Source organism: Raphanus sativus, chromosome 6, assembly GCF_000801105.2.
Source record: "Raphanus sativus cultivar WK10039 chromosome 6, ASM80110v3, whole genome shotgun sequence".
NCBI lineage: Eukaryota > Viridiplantae > Streptophyta > Magnoliopsida > Brassicales > Brassicaceae > Raphanus > Raphanus sativus.
Window position 1 is genome coordinate 52,393,066 of NC_079516.1, and position 24,694 is coordinate 52,417,759.

A 24,694-nucleotide genomic window follows, 5' to 3' on the forward strand; every position below is an offset into this window, starting at 1 on the left:
GACAATTGACACATATTAATTAATATCTATAACAATTATATAGAAATAATATAAATTATTTATGATTTTTAAAATTACCTTTTTATGTTATGTAAAATTTGGTTGCGCAAATTAGAAGTAATAGAAATATTTATAAATAAGCTATTCAATATACTTTTTTGGTAGTGCTTAGAAGAACTATAACTAAAAAAGAATGAGATAGATAAATATCTAAACAAATAGTATTTGCTCTGCTTAATGTGTTCTTTTCTCATGTTTGCTTTTATGTATGTGTGTTTTTCTTTATATAATGTTATTTATTTAACATTGTAAAACCAATCTTCAAAATGGGTTTTCTTCTCTGATCTTTTTCGTGTGAATTTGACTTTTTGAGATTAATAAATACAATATCTCGAAAGATGAGTGGAATTTTGAAATGTTCTGTTTCTCCTAATACTCTGACTTGATAAAGTTGATTTTTTTCTTTTTTGACAAAGTTGAAATATTAATCTGTTTAATGTTGAATTCTTGCAATGAGATTTCTCTTTTGACCTAGCACAAGAGAAGAGAAGACAGAGAGAGAGAGATGGAGAAAAATCCTATAATGGAGGCTGCTCGGAAAGGAGACGTCGAGTTCTTACTCCGATCAACGGAATCAGATCCCACTCTTCTTGAAGTTCTCGTCATCAACGGCCAAGAAACTCCGTTACACGTTGCCTCCATGTACGGACACTTGAGTTTCGTCAAAGAAATGTTAAACCTAAGAGAGGATCTCGGAAGAGAGCTGAACAAAGACGGACTAACGCCTCTGCATATAGCAGCATCAATGGGTCACGTTGAAATCGTTAAGGAGCTTCTGGAGAAGCTAAGTGGTGAGATATGTTTGATCAAAGGTAAAGAGAGAAAGATTCCTCTTCATTACGCTGCGATGAGAGGAAAAGTTTGTGTTCTTGATGCATTAGTGTCTGCGAATCCTGAATCTCTTGAAGTAGTCACGGCTCGTGGAGAGACAGTGCTTCATCTTGCGGTTAGGTTCTGTCAGTTTGATGGGTTCGTTGCTTTGTTGGAATGTCTTAAAGAGTTTGATAAGCTTTGCGTGTTGAATAAGCAAGATCATGGTGGAAACACCGTTTTGCACTTGGCTGTTCAAAAGCGACAGTTCGAGGTATTGACTCATCTATCTTTTGGCCGGTCTTGGCCGGTCCTTAAACTTGGGAGATAAATAATTTAGTAAGAATTTACATAAGTTTTTATATAAATTTGAAAACCTATTCACATATATCTTTTTTATTTTTTTCTAAATTTTTATAGAACATAGGCTAATGCTTCACTAGCATATGCTCATGACCGGTTATGATCTCATTTGATTCGGTTTTGTTTATTTAAAGTGTGTATCCCATTGATGTGATATTGCAGGTGGTTGACTTGTTGCTTGGCTCTAGAGGTTCTAGTAACAATACACTCCCAAGAGATTTCATTGAAGTAAACTCTTTGAACTCGAATGGCTTCACACCTCTTGATGTGTTACTTAAGCTTGGAGGTGAACCAGACGACCCAGAGATTCATCAGCTCCTTCTCCAAGCAGGAGCTGTGAGATCTATAGATCACAACACAAGACAACCACCATCAGAAGAACCTCTGATGACACACAAGCAATGGCTTGATTACTTCAAGCACAAGAAAGACAAAATCTCACCTAACGAAATCCGCAGTGTCTTACTAGTTATCGCGATTCTGATAACCACAACGACTTATCAAGCCGCACTAAGTCCCCCAGGAGGAATCTGGCAAGAAGATTATTACTGCATCGGTAGATATTGTCAAGAGAGTGAGACAAAAGGAAGCAAAACCAAACCATTGTTTTACGCAGGAACAACTATAATGGGATCAAAGAGTTGGATCTCTTATGGCATTTTCATCTTCTTGAACTCGGTTGGTTTTTTCACATCTATTGAACTAATCTCATTACTCACAAAAGGTCTCCCTTTCTACCTTGAGCTACAAGTTTCACTGACTGCTCTTGCCTTAACCTATGGATTTGCAATGGCTGCACTTTCTCCTAACTTTGGATTAGGCTTGTTCTTCATGGTTATCTCTGTGGTATTACCCTTAGCGGTAGCAAAACTCCCGAGTCTAATCCGTAAACTTGCCAAGAAAACAAGAATCTCTCCTCTCAGGCATACAACTACAACAACCATCACCTAAGATTCCAATTCCCATGTGTGTTTTACTTGTTTTGTCGTGTATTTGAAGAGGTTAAGAGTCAAAAGGTAAACAATTTTTTTTCCTTTTGAGGTAGTTTTTGTCAATATCCATTATATGTATAAGGTCTCACAAGTCACAGTCACTAAGCCTCATTCAAATTTATTAATTTAAGTGTGATTTCTGTATTGTTACACTGTCTTTGTTCTGCATGTTCTTTTGTGCCCTATATTTAGAACTAGAAACAACAAATCTTTTTTTGGTCGAAGAAACAACAAATCTTATTCACAGATCCCTATCATTGTACCTTATAGCTAATATTACTTTACTTATTAGTACTAAAGTTATTATAACCCATGTTCCTGATCTTACATGGGTAACATTATAAACTTGTGGTTATTCAACACCAAACAAAGATATAGTATATAGTTATTTAAGTTTAGGGTTTATTAGTAATAGTGACATTTTACAATTCTTTAGCCAAGCCAGTCTGTAATGATGCATTATCATATTGAACTTACTGGCTTGATTGATTAAGACACGTTCCTGCCGACAAATCTCTACACTACAGCTACACAAATTCATTAAAAAGAGAAGATTAATCTTGTGAAAATCAAACAGCGAGTTGTTGTTGTTTCTGATGAGAAGCTTCTTCGTCACTGAAGGTAATGACAGGTCTTGGTGGACCAAGAAGGAGAGAGTGAGGTTGAAGAAGAGTCATTTCCTTTTGAAGATAAGAGAAGTAAGAGTGGAATGTGTTTGGCGTCACGTTCAAATCAAAACCTAACCCGAATAAGAAATCAAGCTCCAGAAGATTCATCTCTTTCGTGCTTATCCCTCCCACTTTCGCGTAATACGCATTGTTGTAGTACCTGTTCAGAAAATCAAATCATTTATATCAAATTCAAAACTTTATTAGTATATAACATGAGGTCCAAAGATCCATTTCAGAGGAAAAACAGAGCAGCCATCTTGAGATTAAGACAAAAACAGAGAGAAACAGAGCAGCCAACTTGAGACTAAGACTAAAACAGAGAGAAACAGAGCAGCCATCTTGAGATTCATACAAAAACAGAGAGAAACAGAGCATTTCAGAAACAGGGGAATTGACTGATCATCATTCATTATCTGTGAGACTGTGATATTGAATCCTGAGCTCGACCCTCCACTCAAAACATTCGATTTCAATTATAAAAAAACGAAGAAACTTACCGATCATCGAGGAATTTAGCAGCGACCAAGACGCTTGTAATGAGGAGACGATGAACGTTAAGGGAATTGATGGGAAGGGAAGGTTGACTGTGAGTGAAGCGGTCAAGATAAACGTAAGCCACAACGAAGCAGGAACGGCTACAATGAGCGTATTTGAAAATCCTCTCCAGGTAGCTCTGAATCGTAATGGAAGGTAGACTCAAACCGTGGAACACGGAAACCCTCTGTGACTGAGTAGCGACTTGGCGTTGAAGATCGTTGGACTCCGCAACTCGTTCTAGCAATGAGGATAAGAAGGCTATTAGCTTCGGCATTACTCCTGGATTCTCAAGCTCGGCCATTTTTGGGTTGAGAGAGGAAAAAAGAGAGTTATTTTTTTCTTCCTCTTCTTCTTCTTCTGTGCTCTGCTCTGTTGTTAAGGGCGTGTCTTAAAGTTATATTGGGTAGTTAATTTCAATTTTTATTTATGTAACAGGTAAGTATTTTTCTGATTTTATTTTATTTTATCAGTAAATACCATCTTTTTATCTATTTTATTAAAACATGATATATTAATATAAGTGTGATCTAATTATTTTAATAGAATATATTAGAATTTCTTATTAATCATTAAAAAAACACTATACAAAAAAATATAAATGAGATAAAAAAACATAAATATAAAAACGAAATTTCTAAAAAAAATAAAACAAAAATATATTCACCCGTCATTTTTTTAGGGTAGATCATAATCTAGTTATCTGATTAAAAGTTTAGGAATGTGTCCCTTTTTGGATTTTCAATTGTGTTGTTCATTAACTCTTTGTTCTACCACCGTCGGTGGATCCGAGAAGAAATATGTAAATAATCAACTGATCATTTGGATGGGTTAATGGTTTTTTTGGAAACTAGGGTTAATGATTGTTATTGAATTTAAAAACTTAAGTTGTGACAAGAGTGAAACACATTAACTAATGCATTAAACATGATATATAAAATCCAAGAAAATAAATGTAATATCGTATCTCTTGATATGTACGCAATTATGAAAATATTTGATGTGAATTGAGAAAATTGTATGTAAAAATATAGTAGTACTTATTCATGTGACAGGAAAATGTATCCTAATGATTAAAAAGGAAAAAAAAATGTATCCGACAAACAATAAGGAAAACTGTATTGATTGTTTTTTTGTAAAAAAAACTGTATTAATTATTATGTGTGATTTAATTTTTGGTTTGTAATGTGGAGATGTGATCCCATTTATATCATGTTACATGACATGTGATGAGGAAATTTAAAGTCACGACGATGGTGATCTTACGAAGTGCATGTGTTGCTAATAATGCGAATCAATTTCCCATCTGTTAACCTTTCTTTATAGCCCAAAATAATTAGGATTGCTATATATATAAAATAAATTACAAAATTACAGATCAATCTATGAATAGTTCACTTTTTCGTTGAAAGAAAAGATTTGAACTTTACAGGAGGACAAGTCAAGTTGTGTGACCAACCTTTACATTTTACCGAAAAAAAAAAAACTTGTGTGACCATCGTCTTTCGGAACGTTTCGAGTAATACCTCTGAATTACTAGCTAGCTACGTACAAACTGTTGCATAAAGTTATAGTAAAGTTTTTTGTAAACTAAGTTATAGTAAAGTTCCTAGCTACATTCATGAACCACAAACTGAAGTTGGCAAAATTTGATTAACTAGTGTAGACTTGGCTTATGCGTATATTATGTGGCCATTGATTGTTAAATGTGTTTTTGACAAAAAAACAAACAAAGCTTTAACCACTGGACCAATGAGAAATATTTTTGATTGTTTAATGTTATATTTAGTTTTTCTCTTATGATTCGAGTACTGATCGTATACTTGATTAATGCCTAAATAGGTGTCAAGAAAAACAATTGATTAAACATGACAGCCAGGTTAGATTTTAACTGATTGGGATATAGAGTGATGGAAGAGTAAAGCATGTCTCGTGTCGTGAGAGAAGTAAAGATATATGCTTGTACATACGATATCGATAATATTTAAATTTTAATAATAATAGTATATAGTTTTCTGGAGCATTTGGGGATCACCACTAACTGCGTAACGTGTCTCTCGCTTCTCGTATCTTTTTCGTAACTAATTTCCATGTGACCCTCCCCATCCAGTTCAAATACTACATTTTCTCAAGTTTAACTCATATTAGTGGTATATATATAAAAAATAAAATAAGTATATAACTCTCAATATTGTGCGTTTTAGAGAACATTTAATATGTGATGTATGTAGTATAGGTCTAGTCTAGTTGATACATAATGTGTTAGCATTATATGAAGATCGGTGGACCATCCACATTAGTTGGTAGCTTTTACAATTTTCCAAATTTCTGAATGCGTTTGTAAAACTAAATTGTATTTCCAGTGAAATAAATTATGGGCTTATCATTGGACGTTTATGGAAACGCTCTCTACCTTATCAAAAGCCCAATTAAAATTATAAATCGTAATGTTGAGCCCAGAAAAGAAATATTAACAATGTATAAATAACGTTGAAATGAAGATAAACACAAACAAATCTAGACATATATATTTTACTTTCCAATAAATCTAGTTGTAGAGAAGAATCTCGTAATGTTGATCTCAGAGGAAAAATATGTCCTTACAATAATAATGTTGAAATGAAGATAAACCAAAACAAATCTAGACATCAGATCATAAATCTTTCTTTTTGTCCCTCTAGGTTCTATGCATGATGACACGATGTTGCTATTGGTAGAGGGAATCAATGCCCTATGATATATTTTTTCTTAAAATCCTAAAGAAAAAATGTTTATATTTTCTCTATCGTTACTTTAAAAAGTTTATTATTCCATCTAAGAAAACTATGTCATAATGTTTTTGTCAAAAAAAAAAAAAAACTATGTCATAATGAAATGAGAAGTGTTAACAAATCGTGTAATAAGAGGTGGACCAATAAATGTAAAAGTAACGGATGTGTCAGGGCACAAAATGGGTGGCTTACTCAGTTTTTCACACTCCGCTTGTGTCAGGCACACATTATAAGCAGTGAGTCACATGTCCTGACTCAGTTCTAATGAGTTCGTCGTTCGCCATAGCTTTTTACATCTATAAATATATTAAGTAACCACCTCAATGTTTATATCAAACCTAGTTTTCTTTCAAGAGGCTTCTTTTCAACTAGTTTGCACTTAGTAGAGAGTGAAAAAAGAGTCAGGATGTATGCATTTGTAGAATTTGACTTCGTTCTTCATTACAATGGTCACAGTGCATTTGCAATATCTTTCAAGAACGAAGGTGATGATGACGATGATGTAGTGTATGATTACGCTCCGGCTGCATGAGTAATTCAGCTATAGTTATAACATCTTCATCATTAGGATGAGAGAAGCTTTTCTAGCTAGCTAGATACAACCCTAATTAGCAATATATCCAGTATGTAATATATAGTCATAAATAGACCATGAGCTAGTTTGTAGCTAGGTTGGCCTGAGTGTTATTGTTATACTACTTATAACATTGTAATAAAGTAACGAACTCTTTTTTATATATTATACGCCTCATCTTTAAAACCCGTATTACCAGTTCCATAATGTTTAATAGTGGATAATAATCTCTCGCTGACGTTTGTGAAAATCTTACGCTACGTCACATGTCTTACACTAAACTATTTCAGATATGTATTTGTTTGTTTGTTTATAATATTTATCTCTAAGTTCTTTGACAGTGTGCTGTACTCGTTTGTTGTAAAGCAAGATGAATAACAAAATTGTACACTATTGAGTTCGATTATAGTGGATATCTCGCAACTACTAAACTGATCATAACTTTATATCTAATAGTGTCCTGTTGAACCAATTTAAATAGTGTGTGATAATTTTATTTTCTAAGGGTCCAATTTGGGAACATAAATATACAAGAGATCGATTATGTTGGTGTATTTCATTTTTCTTATAAAGAAAAAGACCTTCCACCTATATTTTTAATATGTTCTTCATCCGGTAAAATAAGTATTTTGCTTCAAAATCACTTTACTTAATGATTGTATTCGGCGTCACCTTATCAACCTCAAACTACCACTATTAAGAGTATATATATAATTATATGTATATTATTACAAACGTAAAGTCAAGAATAAATATAAAACGTCTGATGATATACTATTAAAAAACACATGCATTTTTACCCCAAAAGTATACATGCAATATATCACACATCTATGTGTGCATTATATGTTTGCAGGAAGAGAGAGAGATAAGGATGGAGATTAGAAGGAAGAGAGACAATCATGATCAGGAGAAAAGGAGTCATCAGGGGGAATGTGGCTGTGACGACCTTCGTAAGTTGTAATCACCATTCTACAATCTTCCGACAGCCGCTCCACTCTCTTCTTCACCCTACAGTTGTTGTGCGTGCATCTGTAATAACTTCTGTATATACATATTATTCTTTTATTATTAAACATCAGTAGAAACAATTTAAGATTCAGTCAACCATCCGAAAATAATAAAACAAGAATATCACGAGCCTTATAGTGTATAAACACAATAGACGGAAATATGTAAATATATATTTTTTTTTTGGTAAAAATGTTACGTATGTAGATATATATATTGCAAAATAAAATATTGTTTATATTCTTAATGATGACAGCCTTCGAGGGGACGTACGATAAATACTAGAAATGCAACATACGTACAAAAATTACTCTAAACGTATAAGATGTATAAGGATGTATAAGCAGTCATCTCTAGTAGCTGAGGTTCGGCAACAGTCTAAAGAGAGAATATCATGGATACCCAGCTTTTACGAAACTATCGATCACCAACCAATGTGATTATACGAGAACCGTTAAGCACATGTTATTGGAAGACTATTGGGAATGTTAGTTTAAATTACCTGGGGTGAAGGCTGTTCTTGACGATTTTCTGACCATATTTACGCCATTTGTAGCCATCGTCGAGAACGTCAACATCGCTTTTTGTCTGGAAACAGAATCTTGGTTCTCTTAGTTTCCTTCTTATCTTCACTTTGTTCTTCGACTCTCCACTCCCACTACTTGATCGCCACCTGCAAATGCAACCACTATAATGTATTAGAAACATTATTTGTACCTTCAGGTTTAATCTTATGTATAAATAAATGTTTTGTATTTAGTCTAACGTCTATGGATCTCGTATATATTCAAGGGAAACCTACAAAATTAACAACTGAGTGATGTTGAGGACACCATGGAGAGGAAACGAACTAGAACTAATTTCTTGAAGAATTTATGGCAATAATAATTATAACTTGTGTTAATTAGCTCTATTAGTTGATTATAAAAGAAGAAGAAAGGAGAGAATTCATCTTCAAACTCAAATGAGCTAAATTACCAAGAATTTGAATGTGCGTCATTGTTAATTCCACCTCTAGTATTATCCTGATCATCATTAAGCACCTTTGATCCCAAGGGTCCTTCACCCTACATAACAACCCTCCAAATTAGGATCAGTCAATACTTGAACCATGAAAACAACTAGATCATATGTTTTAGCCAAAAAGGAAAAAAACTTTTAATCATTTATAAACAGATATGTATATGTGTAGAAAGAGATATTATAGCTATACCTGAAGATTATTAGGAAACCCTAGAGGTGCATGAGTAGTATTAGTGGTAGAAGAAGAGTTGTGGATGGGGAAAGAAGGAGATGAGAGAGAAGATGAAGAAGAAGAAGAAAAAAAGGTTAAGACATTGGTTTCTTCAAATGGAATGAGGAAGTTCATATTCTCTTGGATCGTCACTTGTTGTAGATCGTAATTACTAACTACTACTCTCCTTCCTCCTCCTTCCATTTGATGTAATCCCAGTCTCCCTTTTGTTGACTATTGTGTATCAGTTTTTGAATAGTGTATCACACTAATTTTGTCTATATTTAATCTTATAAATTACGTTATAAATGTTTTTTAGACGGTTTATCTTCTCTTGCTTACATATAGAGAGGTAGGGTTTCGTGTGTACGTCCCACACGTGTGAAAAAACCTGTAAACGTATCATCTAATACCTTTCGTGTCTCTGGCAGTCAACTTCATGTGAAGTCTTTATATATAGTCTATAATCATAAGGCGAACAAAACAAGAAATTATTCTGCTATATAGCAGATCATATATGCACTAATTTCTCAATTTATCTTGGTGAAATAGTAATGTTTTGTGTAGTTTTCATCACGTTTCACCGACAGATTTTTGTTTGAGCCGGTTGTACAATAAGTTGATAATGAATGGTGTGGAATTTCATTCCTATCAACTTTAATTAGACAATTCACGACTTTACTTTCATTTATTTAAGCAAGTAACCTACATCATCAATAAACATTCCATAATGAGACCAAACAAGGGTTTGGAGTTTGGACTGATTATTGTTTATCAGCTTTCTGAAGCAACCCTAGGAATAACAATTTTAAGATATTTATTAAAGTAAGACTTATCTTAATTAATTTAGAACTTTGAATATTTTCCTTTCACATGACAAGGTAGAGACTAGAGAGGGAGAGAACTTTCAAGAAGGTAATTGAGTGTGGGGGAGGTACATCAAAGCTTCCATCCATCTCAAGATGTGTCCTAAAGCTGATGATGGAAACGACACCCAGAAAAGTTACCTCTTCTCAAATCATATCGAATCCACCTTCATAAGTTTTGTTTGTAAAATATTCCATTAATTGATTTATTTTTCTTACGGTTCTTTTGGTATTTGTTCCATTTATTGGCATATATTCTAAAAAATGTTAGATGTAAACCAGGTGATAAAAATATTTAAGCACCGTCAAACCTCTCGTATAGTAAAACACAAGTGTTTAGCTTCTATTTTTTTTATATAGCATCGCGAATTTGATAACTACACATAACACAAATACACCTCAGGAAAAGAACAGGCCAACTTCCTTTTACAAATAGCATTACAAAGCAACAATGACTAGTAAAAAGCATATAATATAAACATATTTAATCTTCTTCATCACAATATATAATATAAACATATTAAATCTTCTTTATGACAATATCATAAAACATGATTAAGGTGGATTAAACTAAGTTTCAAATTTACTTTACCGATTGAGTCAACTCCGTAATTAACTATCTACTTAATGAAGAACAGTTACTTAATTAGCCATTAAAGGAACTATAGTACAATTAGTCAGTTTGTTCATTTTATTATCTCACCGACACCAAACCAACCATTAACATGGCCAAGTTAAGTTTCAATACCTAAGGAATTCATATATTTTTTAAAAAATACTTATAGCATTAGTATATAAACAAATTCTTGTATTAATTTAGATTAAACATATTTTTTGTAAGATGTAGTATATGCAAATACAAACACATTTGTAAGAAACAAACGATGCCAATGAAAGGAGAAATTAAGATGAAAGAATGACATTAATTAACTGTAAGGTCATAGGTTGAGAAAAGAGACAAAGAGGGGAATAATAAAAGTTATATAATAGGGGATGAATTCCATGCAACAATGATTACATGTTTCAATCAAATCCCTAAGGAAAATTTTCAAATTTTAATGATGGTGAGAGATTTCTAAGGCATCTTTCTCTCTTATAGGTGCCCACTTTGTCTCCTCCTTTCAATTTCAGTCTTCCTTTTTCTCTTCTTTGTTTCCTCTTTTCTACTTCTTTGAAATTCAAATGAGATGGAAAGCCAATCTTTTTCACTTGGGCCTATAGGATTAATGAACCATAACCCACTTAAACTTCAGGCCCAATAGAGGGGCCAACCAAGTCATATTAGGGTAGAACAGAAAAGACATCTTATTATAGCTTTTTACCAAACATCAGCTAGTGTTGCTTTCATGTACTAAAGATTAAACATCAGGTCTGAAACAGAGTTAAAGACAAAGAACACAGAGAGTTTCACTTAGGTTCTTCAGTCCATCGTCTCTTCACTTCGGATTTGGATCTAACTTCTATAAGATTCCCATCTAAACCATAATCTCTCTCCATCACAAGATTGATCCCTTCATCAGAGTACCATCCTATTCCAACGCATAACACTCCATCTTTCTTCACATCCACGTAAGCAGTCACACCACCTGGTAGCCACATCACAGACACATCCTGCATATCTATCATCTCCTCATCTCCAAACGAAACCGAGGTTTCTGGTAAGTCCCTTCTCTTCAAAGCCTCTGTGCAAAAGTAAACATATGGAGTGGTCTCGCTGCTTTGATCTAGGTCTTCTTCTCCATAGATTGGAGTTGCACTCACTTCAAACACTTTCCATGACCCTGTTAGCTCTGATGGTTGAATACGTTTCCTCTGTGAGAAGGGTTTTAACTCCAGTGGTGCATCGTTGTTACTAAGACATACATAACTCGCTATAGTCAGAGAAAACTGAACATAACAGAGAGAAGAATGTCAAAATCATTTACCTTTGGTCTTCATAGTTTGAAGGACTAACCCACTGTTCTTCATAAACACCAACTCTCATTATCTGTATATCCGCACCACCATTGGCGAACTCTATAGTGTGCACCACTCTCAGTCTCTTATGACAACCCTTCACCAAACACTAGCCACAAAGAGAAAGTAGCAATGAGCACTACCAATACTAACAAACATACAAAAGTAGACATCACATATACCTGCTCAAACTTGAAAGTAGGTGTGAGGTAATAGTTAGACTCACTAATCTCCCCAACAGGGATTGTAACTGGACCTCTAGAATAAGATCCATCCTACACCAAACGAACGAGACAATTAAAAAAACAAAAGTCTAGTACATGTTGTAAGAAAGACGATCAAACCAAACCAAACCTCAAAGTAAACAAGACCAGGCTCATCTCCCATTGAATCCTCTTCCATGACATCACTTGCTTTCAGGTTAAAAGACTCAAACTTTGGCAAACCAGTCTGCTCAACCACCACCTCATCGTTCTGGAAAAACTCTCCGTGAGGATTCAGAGTAACCCAATTGATCTTCCTCTGTATCTCAGTCTCAGATGAAGACTCTCCAGATGGCAAGGCTTCGATCCGTGAGAGAGTGTAGCAATCGTAAAGACTCTCGTTCTTCTTACCCATCTCAAGAGGCTCCATCTCTGCTGTTATGGGAGAGAACACAGCTCCCACGCCTTTCCATATCCCACTTACACTGCTCGCAAACGTTCTCCAAATTGGCTTTATCACTGGTTCCTTTATTTAAAAAAAAAACGATTTTTATGATTAAAAATCATTACTTTAAAAGATGGGTTTTGTATTGAAAGAGACAAAAAGATTGGAACCTCTGTCTGAAGAAGAGTCTCTGTCTCAATCAGCATGGTTCCTGAAACCAAGACTCTGCCTTTCCTTCCTCCTCCGCCTAATCTCTTCCCTCTCTTCCTCCCCTTTGGCTTCCTCTTACGCTTCTCGTTCTCAGCCATCTCGTTATCCACGCTCCACGTATTCTCTTTGTTACCCTTTAGAGTCACTTTCCCTTTGTTTCCCGGACCCTCGTTTGGTTTGTAGCTCTGCTGCGCGAAGATCTTTCGCCCATTGCTGTCGTTCGGTCGCGGTGAACTGTGAATCCCGAAGCATAGATTGTTGTTTCGACATGGAAGTGGAGAAGAAGAAGTGAAGCTTTTGCAGAGATGGAGAAATGGCGTTTGCATCTTTTTGCCAATTTTTGTTTTTTTTGGGTTCGTTCTTCTCAGAGTTTAATCGCGATGTTAACAATAGATGATAGATAAATGGGCCATCGTTAACAAGTTTAGACCCATAGTATTCTATTCAATATTTTAGCCCAAATAAGTCCAAAGTGTTTTCAGTCTGGGCCCATGATGGAAACTTTCAAATGCTTGTGTGTTTGTGTTCGCCACATCTTTTCTTGGATATAGGTTAATCTTGTGACTTAAATATAAAAACAAAATCCGATTTAGTGGCAGGGCTCCACCTAAAATGCAATGCCAGCATGTTTTATATTCATTTTGAAATTTTCAAAATAATATATATTATACTATATACGTTATATTTTTATCTAGAGTCAATAATCAGTATGTATCTGGAGTTTTAATTTAAAGCTGCAGATAATTTGATACCAACTACGCCAAGTTGCATTTCTTAATCATATAAAATAAACATTGCTGGCAATCACTCCTTTAGAGCATCTCCAACAGACCTTTATCCCCTCATTTTTTGAAAGTTTTTACACTCCAACAGACCCTTATCCCTTCAAATTATAAGGGGGTGAACAGTAGACCCTCAAATTTGAGGGGGCACTGTTGAGGCCCTTTAAACACTATTTACTTTTCACTTCAGTCTCTACAATTATATATATTTGACAATAGCATGAATAACTTTTTATATATCATATTTTAGTACTTATCGTTATATTTTCTTAAAACTATCTTGATTAAAATTATTTTTTTAACATTTTTTATATTACTTATAGTTATATTTAATTATATATTTATTTTTTTCTCAAAAATATTTTATTTTAATATGATTCAAATAGTATGTTATTTTTATTTTTGAAAGTTTAATGATTATTGTTAATTATTAATAGTATTTAAGACTAAAGTGTAAATTGTGAATTTTTCTAAAAGTAAATTTGAGGGTGATTGTTGGAGAACCATCCCTTCATCCATTTATTTTAAAGGTGGATCCCATTAAAAATGAGGGGGTTTATTGGAGATGCTCTTAGGAATTTGATAATTTCTGGTCAATTGAGCTATAACGTGTGTATCATCATTGACAGCATAATATTAAAAGTCAACTAATTTTGTTTATTACATGATATAGTCATGTAGAATACGTGAAAACGGTGGAGAAGAGCTGTACATGCGACTCCAAAAGCAATAAGATGATTTATATATATGAACGACTGATGTAGTGGTTCCACACGATTGAAAAGGGAAACGGAAATGAATTATAACTTTATTACAATAACAAAAAAAAGTGAATGGGATAATGATAATCAAATGGCTAAATAATAAGAGCTGCTGACGTGACACACAAGTTTACAACCAAAACCAAGTAGATCAAAACCAAAGCACTGACTCATCCCTGGCAATTACATCCACAAAGCATAACCCAAAACGATCGAGGCTCCGACCAAAACGTAACTCATCACTCCCTTAGAGGCACCACTTTGTCGAGGAGGAGGTGCGGGTGTGGCGGGAGGAGTTCCGGCAGCCGGAGGTGAGTCTGGTGTGGAAGGAGGAGTTCCGGCAGCCGGAGGTGAGTCTGGTGTGGTAGGAGGAGTTCCGGGAGTTGAAGACGGCGGCGTAGGAGCGGCTGGAGTTCCGGAAACAACCGTAACTGCTAGCTTCATGCCATTGAGACAGTGACCAGGTGTAGGGCAGATGTAGTAGTTGGCTCCTGCTGTCTTGAGTTCGATTTTGGTGTCTCCGCCAGAGTGATTCACTGTGGATAGGGAAGTGTCGCAGTTATCATATCCGGCTTTGGTAGTCACATCCACCGAGTGTGAGGAACCATACTTGAACTCTGTAATGAAAAGAAATCAAAACTTAACTGAAGAGTTTCTTGTGGAACAAGCTATTTCTAACCCATCATCTCATAAGTGACCTTTTTCAAAAATAAGTTTTAAATGTGGACAAACCGAACCGAAATAAACAAATATGTATTGAAGAAACAAGCTAATAGTTTTTTTTCCATTATAACTTTTATATTCAAGAAACTGAACCAAATAAATCATACATATCATATTTTTTGGTCTTACTACTAAAGCAAAAACAATACGTTCTGAGTTCTCAAACTAGATGTTAATTCAGGTAATTTTCCATTTTAGAAGCATAGCTTGAAGCTATAAGTTATAAGTTAACAAATGTGGCTCGGATGATGGTTTACCTAGAACGTCACCAACCCTGAAAGTCTTTCCTTTAACCCATTCTGTGTAGTCGACACCACTGGACCACTCTTGAGTGTCTCCTACCGTGTATGTCACAGCGATCGCGGCTGGGACGATGGCCAGTACTAAGAGAAGAGCGGTTGCAGCCATCTTGGACAAACCATTGATTGCCATTTTTTTGCTTAGAAGAAAACAATATAATTGTACTAAAGATGTGAAGAGAAGATAGAGGTTGTGAAAAGAGGAAATGGCGATGGTGTTTGCTTTATAACAAGGAGATGTGAGAACAACTATGATAAATTAACTAAATAGAATGTATGAAAAAGTCGCCGCCTAGCCAACTCATTTAACAACTTCATCCTCTCTTTTTCATTTTTAAAAATACATGTCTTTGTTTTCTAAGACATTGTCATGATACGGACCAATTCTTTGTTCTTATACATTCAAAGGAAAGGATAATTAATCGAACTGCTCTATGGTTCTTTGATTTAAATTATACGAGCCCACCCTAATGAATGCTTCCTATTTGTTTTTTTTAATGTTTTTCTACCTAAAAGTATATGCTGAGAAGTGAGAACATGGGTTTGTTAATATCCATATATGTATAAGGAAAATAATTTATTTCATAATATCAGTTTTTTTTCAAAGAACTATGTGTATATATCAAAAAAAGGCAATTGTATTTATAACTCAATAACATGTTAGAGGGTCTTCAGATTCCGAGATTCTCCTTATTAAATCTGAGCAAATATCAGCTAAAGAGAATTTCATAAAGACACATATACATTTGCAACCCTAGTATTTTCGGCTAGGTTTTCCTCTGTAGAATTCCATAAAGAAACATTTACATTTCATGCAGCAGTATTCGTCTATTTTATACAATTTCACTTGTTATAGTACATTTGAATTTCCATTGTACTCTTTTATTATATTTTATTTTATGTCTAAGTGGGATATGTTTATGGTATTTTCTATTTTTTAGTTTTTTTTTGCGTTGATCGAGTTAGAACATTTGAACTAGACTTTATCAATACGACCTGTACTTAAACGTATATGGTTAATGAAAACGATATGAAAGATTTTGTGTAACAAATCTCATTATTGTTAAATGGAAGGTTTATTCGAAACTTAGAAGCAATTTGTAGAACTTACAAATATTGTCCATCTTTTCATTGTTTCTTGCTTTTTAACTTCTTTATCAGATTCGGTAAGAAATTCTACAGAAGAAAAGATGGACAATATTCGAAACGACATCCTAACTGTTCTAGAAATAAAATAGGAGTAGGAGTAGGATCGGAGATGCCTTTAGGACATCCTTACACTTTCCAATGCTATTTTCATATAGTTGTCGTTTGTTAATAATCAAAGATGGGTATGGTTTTAGCCTTGTAGTATTCGAATTTTTTTTTTCTATGAAAAGATGAATACATACAACCGAAACAACTTTGAAAGCAACTATTAAAAGGGAAATGGTCAACGATAGAACATAAACCAAATAGTATAATGAATCACTATGTCTTGTTACCTGTCGTTTCTCTGACCAAAGCAAATGTTAGGAGATGGAGAAAAGAAAAACAGAATATAAGAGATTGATCATAATGTCAAAGATAGGAGTGATTATAAAAATATATTTGACTTAGAGAGAGCTTCTAGAGGCCGTCCAGAGCGTGCAATGGTGGGATTTGATGGTCATCCACAGCTCCAAGTTCAAAAGGAAAGGAAAAGCTACAAAAAAGAACAAAATGTGTCACAACTACTATGAAATAAATAAAAAATTACTACTTTTATTTTCATGGTGAATTTCATTTTCCTGCTTCTTTTAGTTATAAAATGACAACCTAGTGAAAAATGAAAACTTGCATGCCATTACCAAGCTCAAACTTCCAATTTCGGTTTTCATATATATAAGCCCACTAACTCTGCGGTATATAGAATCACTAATGGGTTTACAAGCAGCCCAAAAACGGCACAAAGTAGGCTTATCTATAACGGCATAGCTGCATAAAAGCGGGCTTGCAAATGGTCCATAAATGTAGAAACTGTGCTCAAGAGCGGCCTATATAAGGTATATAATTAGGCTACTCAGCCAGCCCTTAACGGCACAAAACTGGGCTTCTCTAACCGACATAAGGAAAAACCAATTCGTAGATCTTGAACAGATACATTTCGACATGCCATGTATTGTTCAAAAAAAAGAAGGGTATTGTTTCCAATTCCCAATGCACCTATAGTTATATGCTATATATAGTATCAAATAATACTATACATCATCTTTATTTAGTGCTGGTCCATGTATCTCGACTGATATTCAACCTCACAACTGACGTAGCAGTGTAGCACGCACACGCACAAAAAGATTGTTTCCTTTTTTCCATTAAAATAGAAACCAAATATCTTAAACCTTTGTGAATGGCGGTACATCCAGAGAAACGTGCCACATGAGGATAAGACGAGTTTACCCCTCAAACAAATTACGTTTTTCTGGGATAAAATATGAGTGAATTGTAAAAGCGAATAAAGAATTGTTAAGTTGGTCAGTAGTTGCAAGTGCAAAGAAAAAACAGGCGGTCTTAAGTGTTCAAATAGTACTTTTAGATTCGCCACTGGCGCCAGTTAATATGTTGTACTCTTAATTCTTTTTATATAACCTTTTATAATGCTATCTATATAACTAAAATTGTCGCATATAATTTTTTTTGATAATGCCCCTATATACAACTAAAATTGTCACATAGATATAGGAGAGATTGGATATCCAAACCGAAATCCGAACCGAAATAACAAAATACTCGAATGGGTATTGATTTAGGAGAGATTGGATATCCGAACCCGAACGGGTAATACCCGAACCCGAATGGATATCCGAAAATAACCGAACATATATACTTATCCTTATATTTCTAGTTTTCATCTCTCATTTTATTTAAAATATTTATATTGATGTCACAGTTACTTTAAAATTATATAATATACAGTATATTGATGTCACACATACTTTAAAATTATACAATATACATATAATTATGGAGAAAAATGATTTGATATTCACTTAAAATGAATATCAAGCTTTTTGTTTCATGTATTAACAAAAGTTACATCCAAATTCTAAAAATAGTAGTCAAATGAATGTCTATTTATTTTTGAAATTTATCTCAAAATCTATTAATAATCCAATCTATTAAAAAAATAGAAAGTCTGTTAATCGAAAACTAAATTTCTAAATACAAAAACCTTAAAAATAAAAAATTTATTTTGTTTCCCTTCAAAACCTAAATATCCGAACCCGATTCGAAATAACCGAATCCGAACTAAAAATACCCGAACCCGACCCGAAATTCAGAAATACCCGAACGGATATTATACTCCTATACCGAAATACCCGATCCGAATTCGAACGGGTATCCGAACGCCCACCCCTACATGTGACCTAAATCTATAAACCAGGTCGAGTGCAACTTAAGTCATATCTCTATGGATACACAGTACTTCATGTAGAAGACGCGTCAATTCAGATGCAATTAACTTTGATATATCACTTCATTTAATGTAAAAGATGATCACATAAGCAGCAGGTGGGTTTCCAATACCGTAAGCAAACGAGGAAAAAAGAAGGAAGAAAAGACTTCAAATGGAAACTAATTAAAATTATCTTCTAGAAGACTTCATAATATATGTATAAATACACGTTATGCATGTTGCATACTCTTTAGTAAGCAGCAAATATCAGAAACGGAAGCAAACAGAAAATGGAGGAAACAAAAAAGAGCTTGCTTGATGATTCCTTTACAAGTGCAATGGCACTTACCAATTCAGGTGTGCCTCAAGTGCCTGATCGTTACGTTCTTCCACCATCGCAAAGGCCAGCTCTTGGTTCAGGCATAGGCACCAGAGATGATACAACACTTCCTGTCATTGATCTCTCTCTTTTACAGCAACCTTTGTTTCGGTCACGTGCAATCCATGATATCAACAAAGCCTGCAAGGAGTTTGGTTTCTTTCAGGTAATATATAGTTACATGTAATAAGTCATGCATTCTCACAAATCCGAGCAATTTTGGTGTTTTTACATGTTATATCTAATGCAAGTCATGTCTCGGGTTCATAACAAAACCTTTAGTGAATTTATCGCATCTACCAATCACACTTGCGGATATGACTTACTAGAAAGACGGCTACTGTCTTCTTGTATTTATAACATAAGGATAAAGTCCATGAAAGGACAAAATCATCAATCTAAGTCTTAAACTATAATACAAACTTCATGCATGCATGGTTTTCTCTATTTATATAAGCCCTAACTTTTACTTCCCTACAGGTTGTAAACCATGGGATACCATTACCAGTGGTTAAAGATGCCTTAGATGCAGCAACACAGTTCTTTGACTTACCTGTGGAGGAGAAGATGCTTATGGTGTCATCAAACGTTCACCAGCCAGTAAGATATGGCACAAGCATCAACCATTCAACAGATAAAGTTCACTACTGGAGAGATTTCATTAAACATTACTCTTATCCTCTATCAAAATGGATCGATATGTGGCCATCTAATCCTCCATGCTATAAGTAAGGGAAATAAAAAACAATCTATAGTTCTCTTTTTGTTTTGTTTTTGTTTTTGTTTTTAATTACACACAAAACAATATCCCATCTTTTCTTTTAGGGACAAGGTGGGTAAGTACGCAGAGGCAAGTCACTTGCTACACAAGCAACTACTAGAAGCAATCTCAGAAAGCCTAGGACTGGAGAAACATTACTTACAAGAACAAACTGAAGAAGGCTCACAAGTCATGGCAGTGAACTGTTATCCACCATGTCCTGAACCTGAAGTTACCTTGGGAATGCCACCACACTCGGACTACGGCTCGCTGACCATCTTACTTCAAAGTAGCGAGGGACTCCAGATAATGGATGCCAACAAGAACTGGGTATGTATTCCCTATATCGAAGGAGCTTTGATAGTTCAGTTGGGAGATCAAGTTGAAGTGATGAGCAACGGAATATACAAGAGTGTGATTCATCGTGCAACGGTGAACAGAGATGTCAAGAGGCTATCTTTTGCAAGTATTCACAGTCTACCTTTGCACAAGAAGATAAGTCCAGCACCTGAGCTACTCGATGGAAACAATACAGCAGCCTACGGGGAATTTAGTTTCAACGATTTTCTTAACTACATCTCGGGCAACGATTTTTTACAGGAAAGGTTCATCGATACACTTAAGAAGAGCAGCTCCTGAAGAGATTATGGCAAAGAATTCAACATGGCAAAGCTTCATGGCTCGTCTTTTGAATCAAACTTACGATATATAGTTCACATGAGTTTTATAGTCCATAGATTGTATCTACTCTACGCAAACCACAACCGAGTATAGTTTTTCTGCACACAAACAGATACAGTCTGTTGTTTATTATATCACATAAAATCATAATGAAATGTCATAGTATATGATTTCTTCTATTCTGAAATAAAATGGTGCATGTTTCTAAAACACTGTTTCATATCAAAGCACTCATAAAGGCTAAATTAAATAACTATTAATTTCTAATGATTCAGTTAGTTTATCTAGATGTATATGTTCGGTCTTAGACTCTTAGATCGTTTGAAAGAATGAATAAACATCTATGTGGTAAGAGTCTCTCTGTTTCTTGTTTCTTGGTGACCATATATTAGTATGTAGTAACAAAAGAGATAGCTTTTATCTAGATGTATATGTTCGGTCTCCTTTTGGATGTCAGCTTTCATCCTCCCCAAAGGTTGCATAAGATTGATAGAATCACTCTGCTCAAAGTTCTTGTGGTCGGGAAGTACAGAAAAGAGAAGCATAGCTAAGATAACTTGGACCACAGTTTGCCTCCCAAAGGAAGAAGGGGGCCTCGGCCTCAGAAGTCTAATTATCTGGAACCAAGTCCTTTGTTTGAAATTCATTTGGCTGCTGTTATCAAAATCATCATCTTATTGGGTTGATTGGCACTGGAGCACCCATCTTCAGGACCAGTCTTTTTGGACCATCACCGCCAAGCCTAACGACTCATGGACATGGAGAAAAATGCTTGAGCTCCGCCCGTTGGCTCTGCGCTTTATCAGAACTACGCTTGGTAATGGGCTGGACACGAGCTTTTGGTTTGATATCTGGACTCCTTTTGGTCAACTTATTACCTACATCGGTCCTACGGGTCCTAGATCTTTGCGCCTGAGGAAGGATGCTGTAGTAGCGGACGCCACTAGAGGAGATACATGGGCGCTACCGCATCCGAGATCGCAAAAGGAAGTAGAATTACATACTTACCTCACAACCCTCTCTTTGCCACTTAATATTGATGTTGTTGATAAGTACGATTGGGTTGCTGGTGATACATCTCGCTCTGTTTTCAGGTCATCAGCGACTTGGGAAGCTCTCAGGCCTAGAGAGGAGATTAAGGACTGGCGGGACGTGGTGTGGTTCAAAGGAGCCATTCCGAAGCTGAGTTGCACAATGTGGGTGGCAAACTACGACAGACTGCCAACTAGAGCTAGACTGGAAGCGTGGGGGATGTTGATCTCACCATTATGCCCGCTCTGTGCCTGCCACGATGAAACCAGAGATCATCTCTTCCTCTCATGTCAGTTTAGTAGGGAGATTTGGAAGGCAGTATTCACGCGATGCCGATCTCATACAGCAGTGATCACCAACTGGTCGGAGTTGCTGTCATGGATCAGAACAGCGACCTCTACACGACGAGTCCTCCTACGGAAGATAGCTACCCAATCGATCGTTTATCACATATGGAGACAGAGGAACAATCTGGTGCACAATCAGGCAGTCATACCGGCCGCAACTGTCTTCAGAACCATTGATAACGAGATTAGGAATATCATCTCAGCAAGGAGGCTGAGGAAAAATTATAGTTCTCTTATGAGTCTTTGGCTTTCATAAGGAGCTTGCAATGCTTTTCACTTTGAACCATCTTGTTTTTTAATTTCTTTTTTGCCAAGATGGATTTTAGACTTAGATGTTACCTTGTAAACTCTTTCTTCATTTTATGATATTTACAGTTTAGCAAAAAAAAAAAACAAAAGAGAGAGTTTGTGATTCATATAAAGATCAAAAACACAATTATTCGTAAGTATTTGAGCGAAATATTAGAATCAAAGGCTTAATTCCAAAACACAGAGCAAACAAATCTGCGATCGTTTCACCAGCGGATCAAAATTGTTCTCACAAACAATGTATCCGTGCAAGGCCTAAGGAATCCTATTGGCTATAACAAGCAAAGTGTATCAAATTTTTCGATATGGGAGAAAAGCAGATCGCAGAATATAATAATACTCATCGCATATATATACTTACAGAAGATCAACAAAGATGGTACAGTTTCCTCCGGAAAAGAGCTAAGCCGTCGCGTAAATTTTCCACTAAATCTCTCTAACTACGGCCTCCGCCTCTCGATTCCGGCGACAATTTCTGGATTTTTTTGTTATTCTTTTTTTTTTTTCTTTTTTTTTGGTAAAATGTTAAATTTATTATACCAAGCTTTTAGGTTTTTGACAGAAAATACAAAGAGAACAAGCCGTTTGTATATTTTTCTTTTTTTTTCAAGATTATCTTGATCAGCGTCGTCTTTCATTTTGTTTTCACCCTGACTATTTTATCTTTCTTACCACAGCTAATTTACTTCTATTTTTAATTTTACTATTTAGACGAAAATACCAATTGTTGTCGTAACCAACGGTACAACTTACAAGCTAGGTTGCATGGAAGCTTCTTCATACATCCGCTTCCCGCTTCGGAATCGGAATCGGAAACGGAAGCTTATAGAATCTTTCAGAATCACGATTCCAATGCGCTTCCAAAAAAACCTCTTCAAAAACACGTTGGAAGCTTATGATTCCGTTTTAGAATCACGCTTCCGTTTTAAAAGATACAATGTCATAAGTAAATAAAAATATAAGAAACATTATTTTTGTTTTTATATAATAGTGAAATAGAGAATAAAAATATACAAATATTAAATTTAATATTATAAATTATCTTTATACATTGATGATTTATTAGAGATATATCGTATATATTCAAATAGATTGTGTTAATTATTTACGAAATATTAAAAGTAATTACTATAATAATATCTTATAAACTTACTTTATGTATATTTTCACGGTTTTAACATAAAATCATTTAAAATTATTATAAATGAATAAATGTTTTATTTTTAATTTGAATCTAATAGTCTCTAGTCATATTTGTAATTTTTATATTTTAATATGTGTATGTATATACATATATAAATATACGCTTCCAACATGTTTCCGTTTCCTAATTTTTTAAAAAATCTCGCTTCTACGCTTCCATACAATTCCCCTTCCGCGTATCCACTTCCGTTTCCATGTAACATAGTTTACAAGCCCCACATATATAAAAGCCAAACATTTTTTTTTGTTTACCTCTTGCAATTAGTTAAGAAAATTATGCGCAATATTATAAAAAGAAAAAATCATCTCTTCCAAGATGGAATCGTAAGCAACAAATTAACTCATTCAGCTACCCATGGATGATATATAGTGGTAAGACAGATTTCGATGAGATAATCGACCCGGATTCGAAGCAGTCCACAATACTAAACATACGTGGTCATGCAGATATAAGACTATAGTTTACACTTCAAATGAATACCCAAACAAAAAAAGATTATCCGTAGATTATACTTTTTTTAAGATTAGTCTGGGTACCGAAATATCCCATGTTAATCAAAAAGAAAAATTAATTCATTCAAATTTTTGTTTGAAAATACTTCTTATGTTTTTAATGTATGAAATTTTGGATTAAAACACAAAAATTAATGTTTAATATCAAAACATTTTACATTTTGAAATAACAAAAACTTTTAAAACATTATATATTATGAATCAGAAAGATCATATTTCCAGCTTTTTGAAAAATCTGTAAGATAATATAAGATAGATGGAAATGAGTTTTAATAAGAGACATTGACTTATACAAATATTTCTTAATATATTTTGATGTTAACATTTTCATGTAGGTGATATTTATTTATTTTATTTATTCTGCTTTACAAATATAGTGACAAACTGTATAAACTACAAATAGGAAACTGATGCATATATTAAAGCTTTAAGAAAAATATGGCAAATATTCACAAACTAATAATAGATTTATTTAACACAATTACACAGATAATTGATAATGACGTTGTATTGGTCTAAATGATAAATGACAGTTTAATTATATTTTATTATTTTAAGTTTAAGTTGAGCATGATAGATACTAATGTGAAAATGATAATTACACAAAAATATAGAAAAAGCTTCACACATTCTTATTCATCTACAAAATAATCATCTATATGTATCACAACGACGACGAAGGTTTTCAGACTCGTATATGCCGTTTCCATGCAAGCGAGTTCATGCAAAATATAGAGCTTTTACAAAAAAAAATAATTTATAAATTAATTCTTAAATATTTATTGATTAA

At 34.4% G+C, this 24,694-nt stretch overlaps 7 protein-coding genes and 1 long non-coding RNA gene across 13 annotated transcripts in view; 3 read left to right on the plus strand and 5 right to left on the minus strand.

The window, feature by feature from the left end:
* LOC108812839 (serine/threonine-protein kinase D6PK) overlaps positions 1–24,694 on the plus strand; it is a 64,574-nt gene that overhangs the window by 1,364 nt on the left and 38,516 nt on the right. The gene's annotated exons all lie outside the window — the stretch shown is intronic.
* Positions 449–2,404, plus strand: LOC108808803 (ankyrin repeat-containing protein BDA1-like). The gene is made up of 2 exons (XM_018580903.2): positions 449–1,144; positions 1,396–2,404. Exons 1-2 carry the CDS (start codon positions 566–568, stop codon positions 2,182–2,184), a joined length of 1,368 nt encoding a protein of 455 aa, XP_018436405.2. The 5' UTR covers positions 449–565; the 3' UTR covers positions 2,185–2,404.
* Positions 2,608–3,830, minus strand: LOC108809112 (cyclin-U4-1). The gene is made up of 2 exons (XM_018581243.2): positions 3,394–3,830; positions 2,608–3,053 (listed from the first exon to the last, which is right to left on the minus strand). Exons 1-2 carry the CDS (start codon positions 3,732–3,734, stop codon positions 2,795–2,797), a joined length of 600 nt encoding a protein of 199 aa, XP_018436745.2. The 5' UTR covers positions 3,735–3,830; the 3' UTR covers positions 2,608–2,794.
* LOC108807085 (probable WRKY transcription factor 12) lies at positions 7,464–9,439 on the minus strand. 2 transcript variants are annotated; one of them, XM_018579328.2, is made up of 4 exons: positions 9,000–9,439; positions 8,765–8,853; positions 8,289–8,459; positions 7,464–7,819 (listed from the first exon to the last, which is right to left on the minus strand). In XM_018579328.2, exons 1-4 carry the CDS (start codon positions 9,222–9,224, stop codon positions 7,657–7,659), a joined length of 648 nt encoding a protein of 215 aa, XP_018434830.1. In that variant the 5' UTR covers positions 9,225–9,439; the 3' UTR covers positions 7,464–7,656. The 2 variants fall into 2 exon arrangements, with proteins under 2 accessions (XP_018434830.1, XP_018434832.1); XM_018579330.2 differs by having other exon boundaries at positions 7,464–7,807; positions 9,000–9,401.
* Positions 11,174–13,067, minus strand: LOC108806154 (uncharacterized). Its single transcript, XM_018578190.2, has 5 exons — positions 12,661–13,067; positions 12,197–12,571; positions 12,025–12,117; positions 11,812–11,951; positions 11,174–11,738 (listed from the first exon to the last, which is right to left on the minus strand). The coding sequence occupies exons 1-5, from the start codon at positions 13,024–13,026 to the stop codon at positions 11,294–11,296; spliced, it is 1,419 nt and encodes a 472-aa protein (XP_018433692.2). The 5' UTR covers positions 13,027–13,067; the 3' UTR covers positions 11,174–11,293.
* On the minus strand, positions 14,269–15,496 carry LOC108809635 (uclacyanin-2). The gene is made up of 2 exons (XM_018581785.2): positions 15,224–15,496; positions 14,269–14,860 (listed from the first exon to the last, which is right to left on the minus strand). The coding sequence occupies exons 1-2, from the start codon at positions 15,396–15,398 to the stop codon at positions 14,427–14,429; spliced, it is 609 nt and encodes a 202-aa protein (XP_018437287.1). The 5' UTR covers positions 15,399–15,496; the 3' UTR covers positions 14,269–14,426.
* On the minus strand, positions 18,848–23,034 carry LOC130496662 (uncharacterized). Of its 5 annotated transcripts, none has more exons than XR_008935828.1 (5): positions 22,550–22,731; positions 20,301–20,598; positions 19,983–20,160; positions 19,565–19,612; positions 18,848–19,200 (listed from the first exon to the last, which is right to left on the minus strand). It is a non-coding gene; the product is annotated as an uncharacterized LOC130496662 (long non-coding RNA). The 5 variants fall into 5 exon arrangements; XR_008935826.1 differs by lacking the exon at positions 19,565–19,612 and adding an exon at positions 19,613–19,774; XR_008935825.1 differs by lacking the exon at positions 19,565–19,612 and adding an exon at positions 19,613–19,781.
* LOC108809721 (flavanone 3-dioxygenase 3) lies at positions 18,971–20,458 on the plus strand. The gene is made up of 3 exons (XM_018581878.2): positions 18,971–19,225; positions 19,540–19,787; positions 19,885–20,458. Exons 1-3 carry the CDS (start codon positions 18,971–18,973, stop codon positions 20,456–20,458), a joined length of 1,077 nt encoding a protein of 358 aa, XP_018437380.2.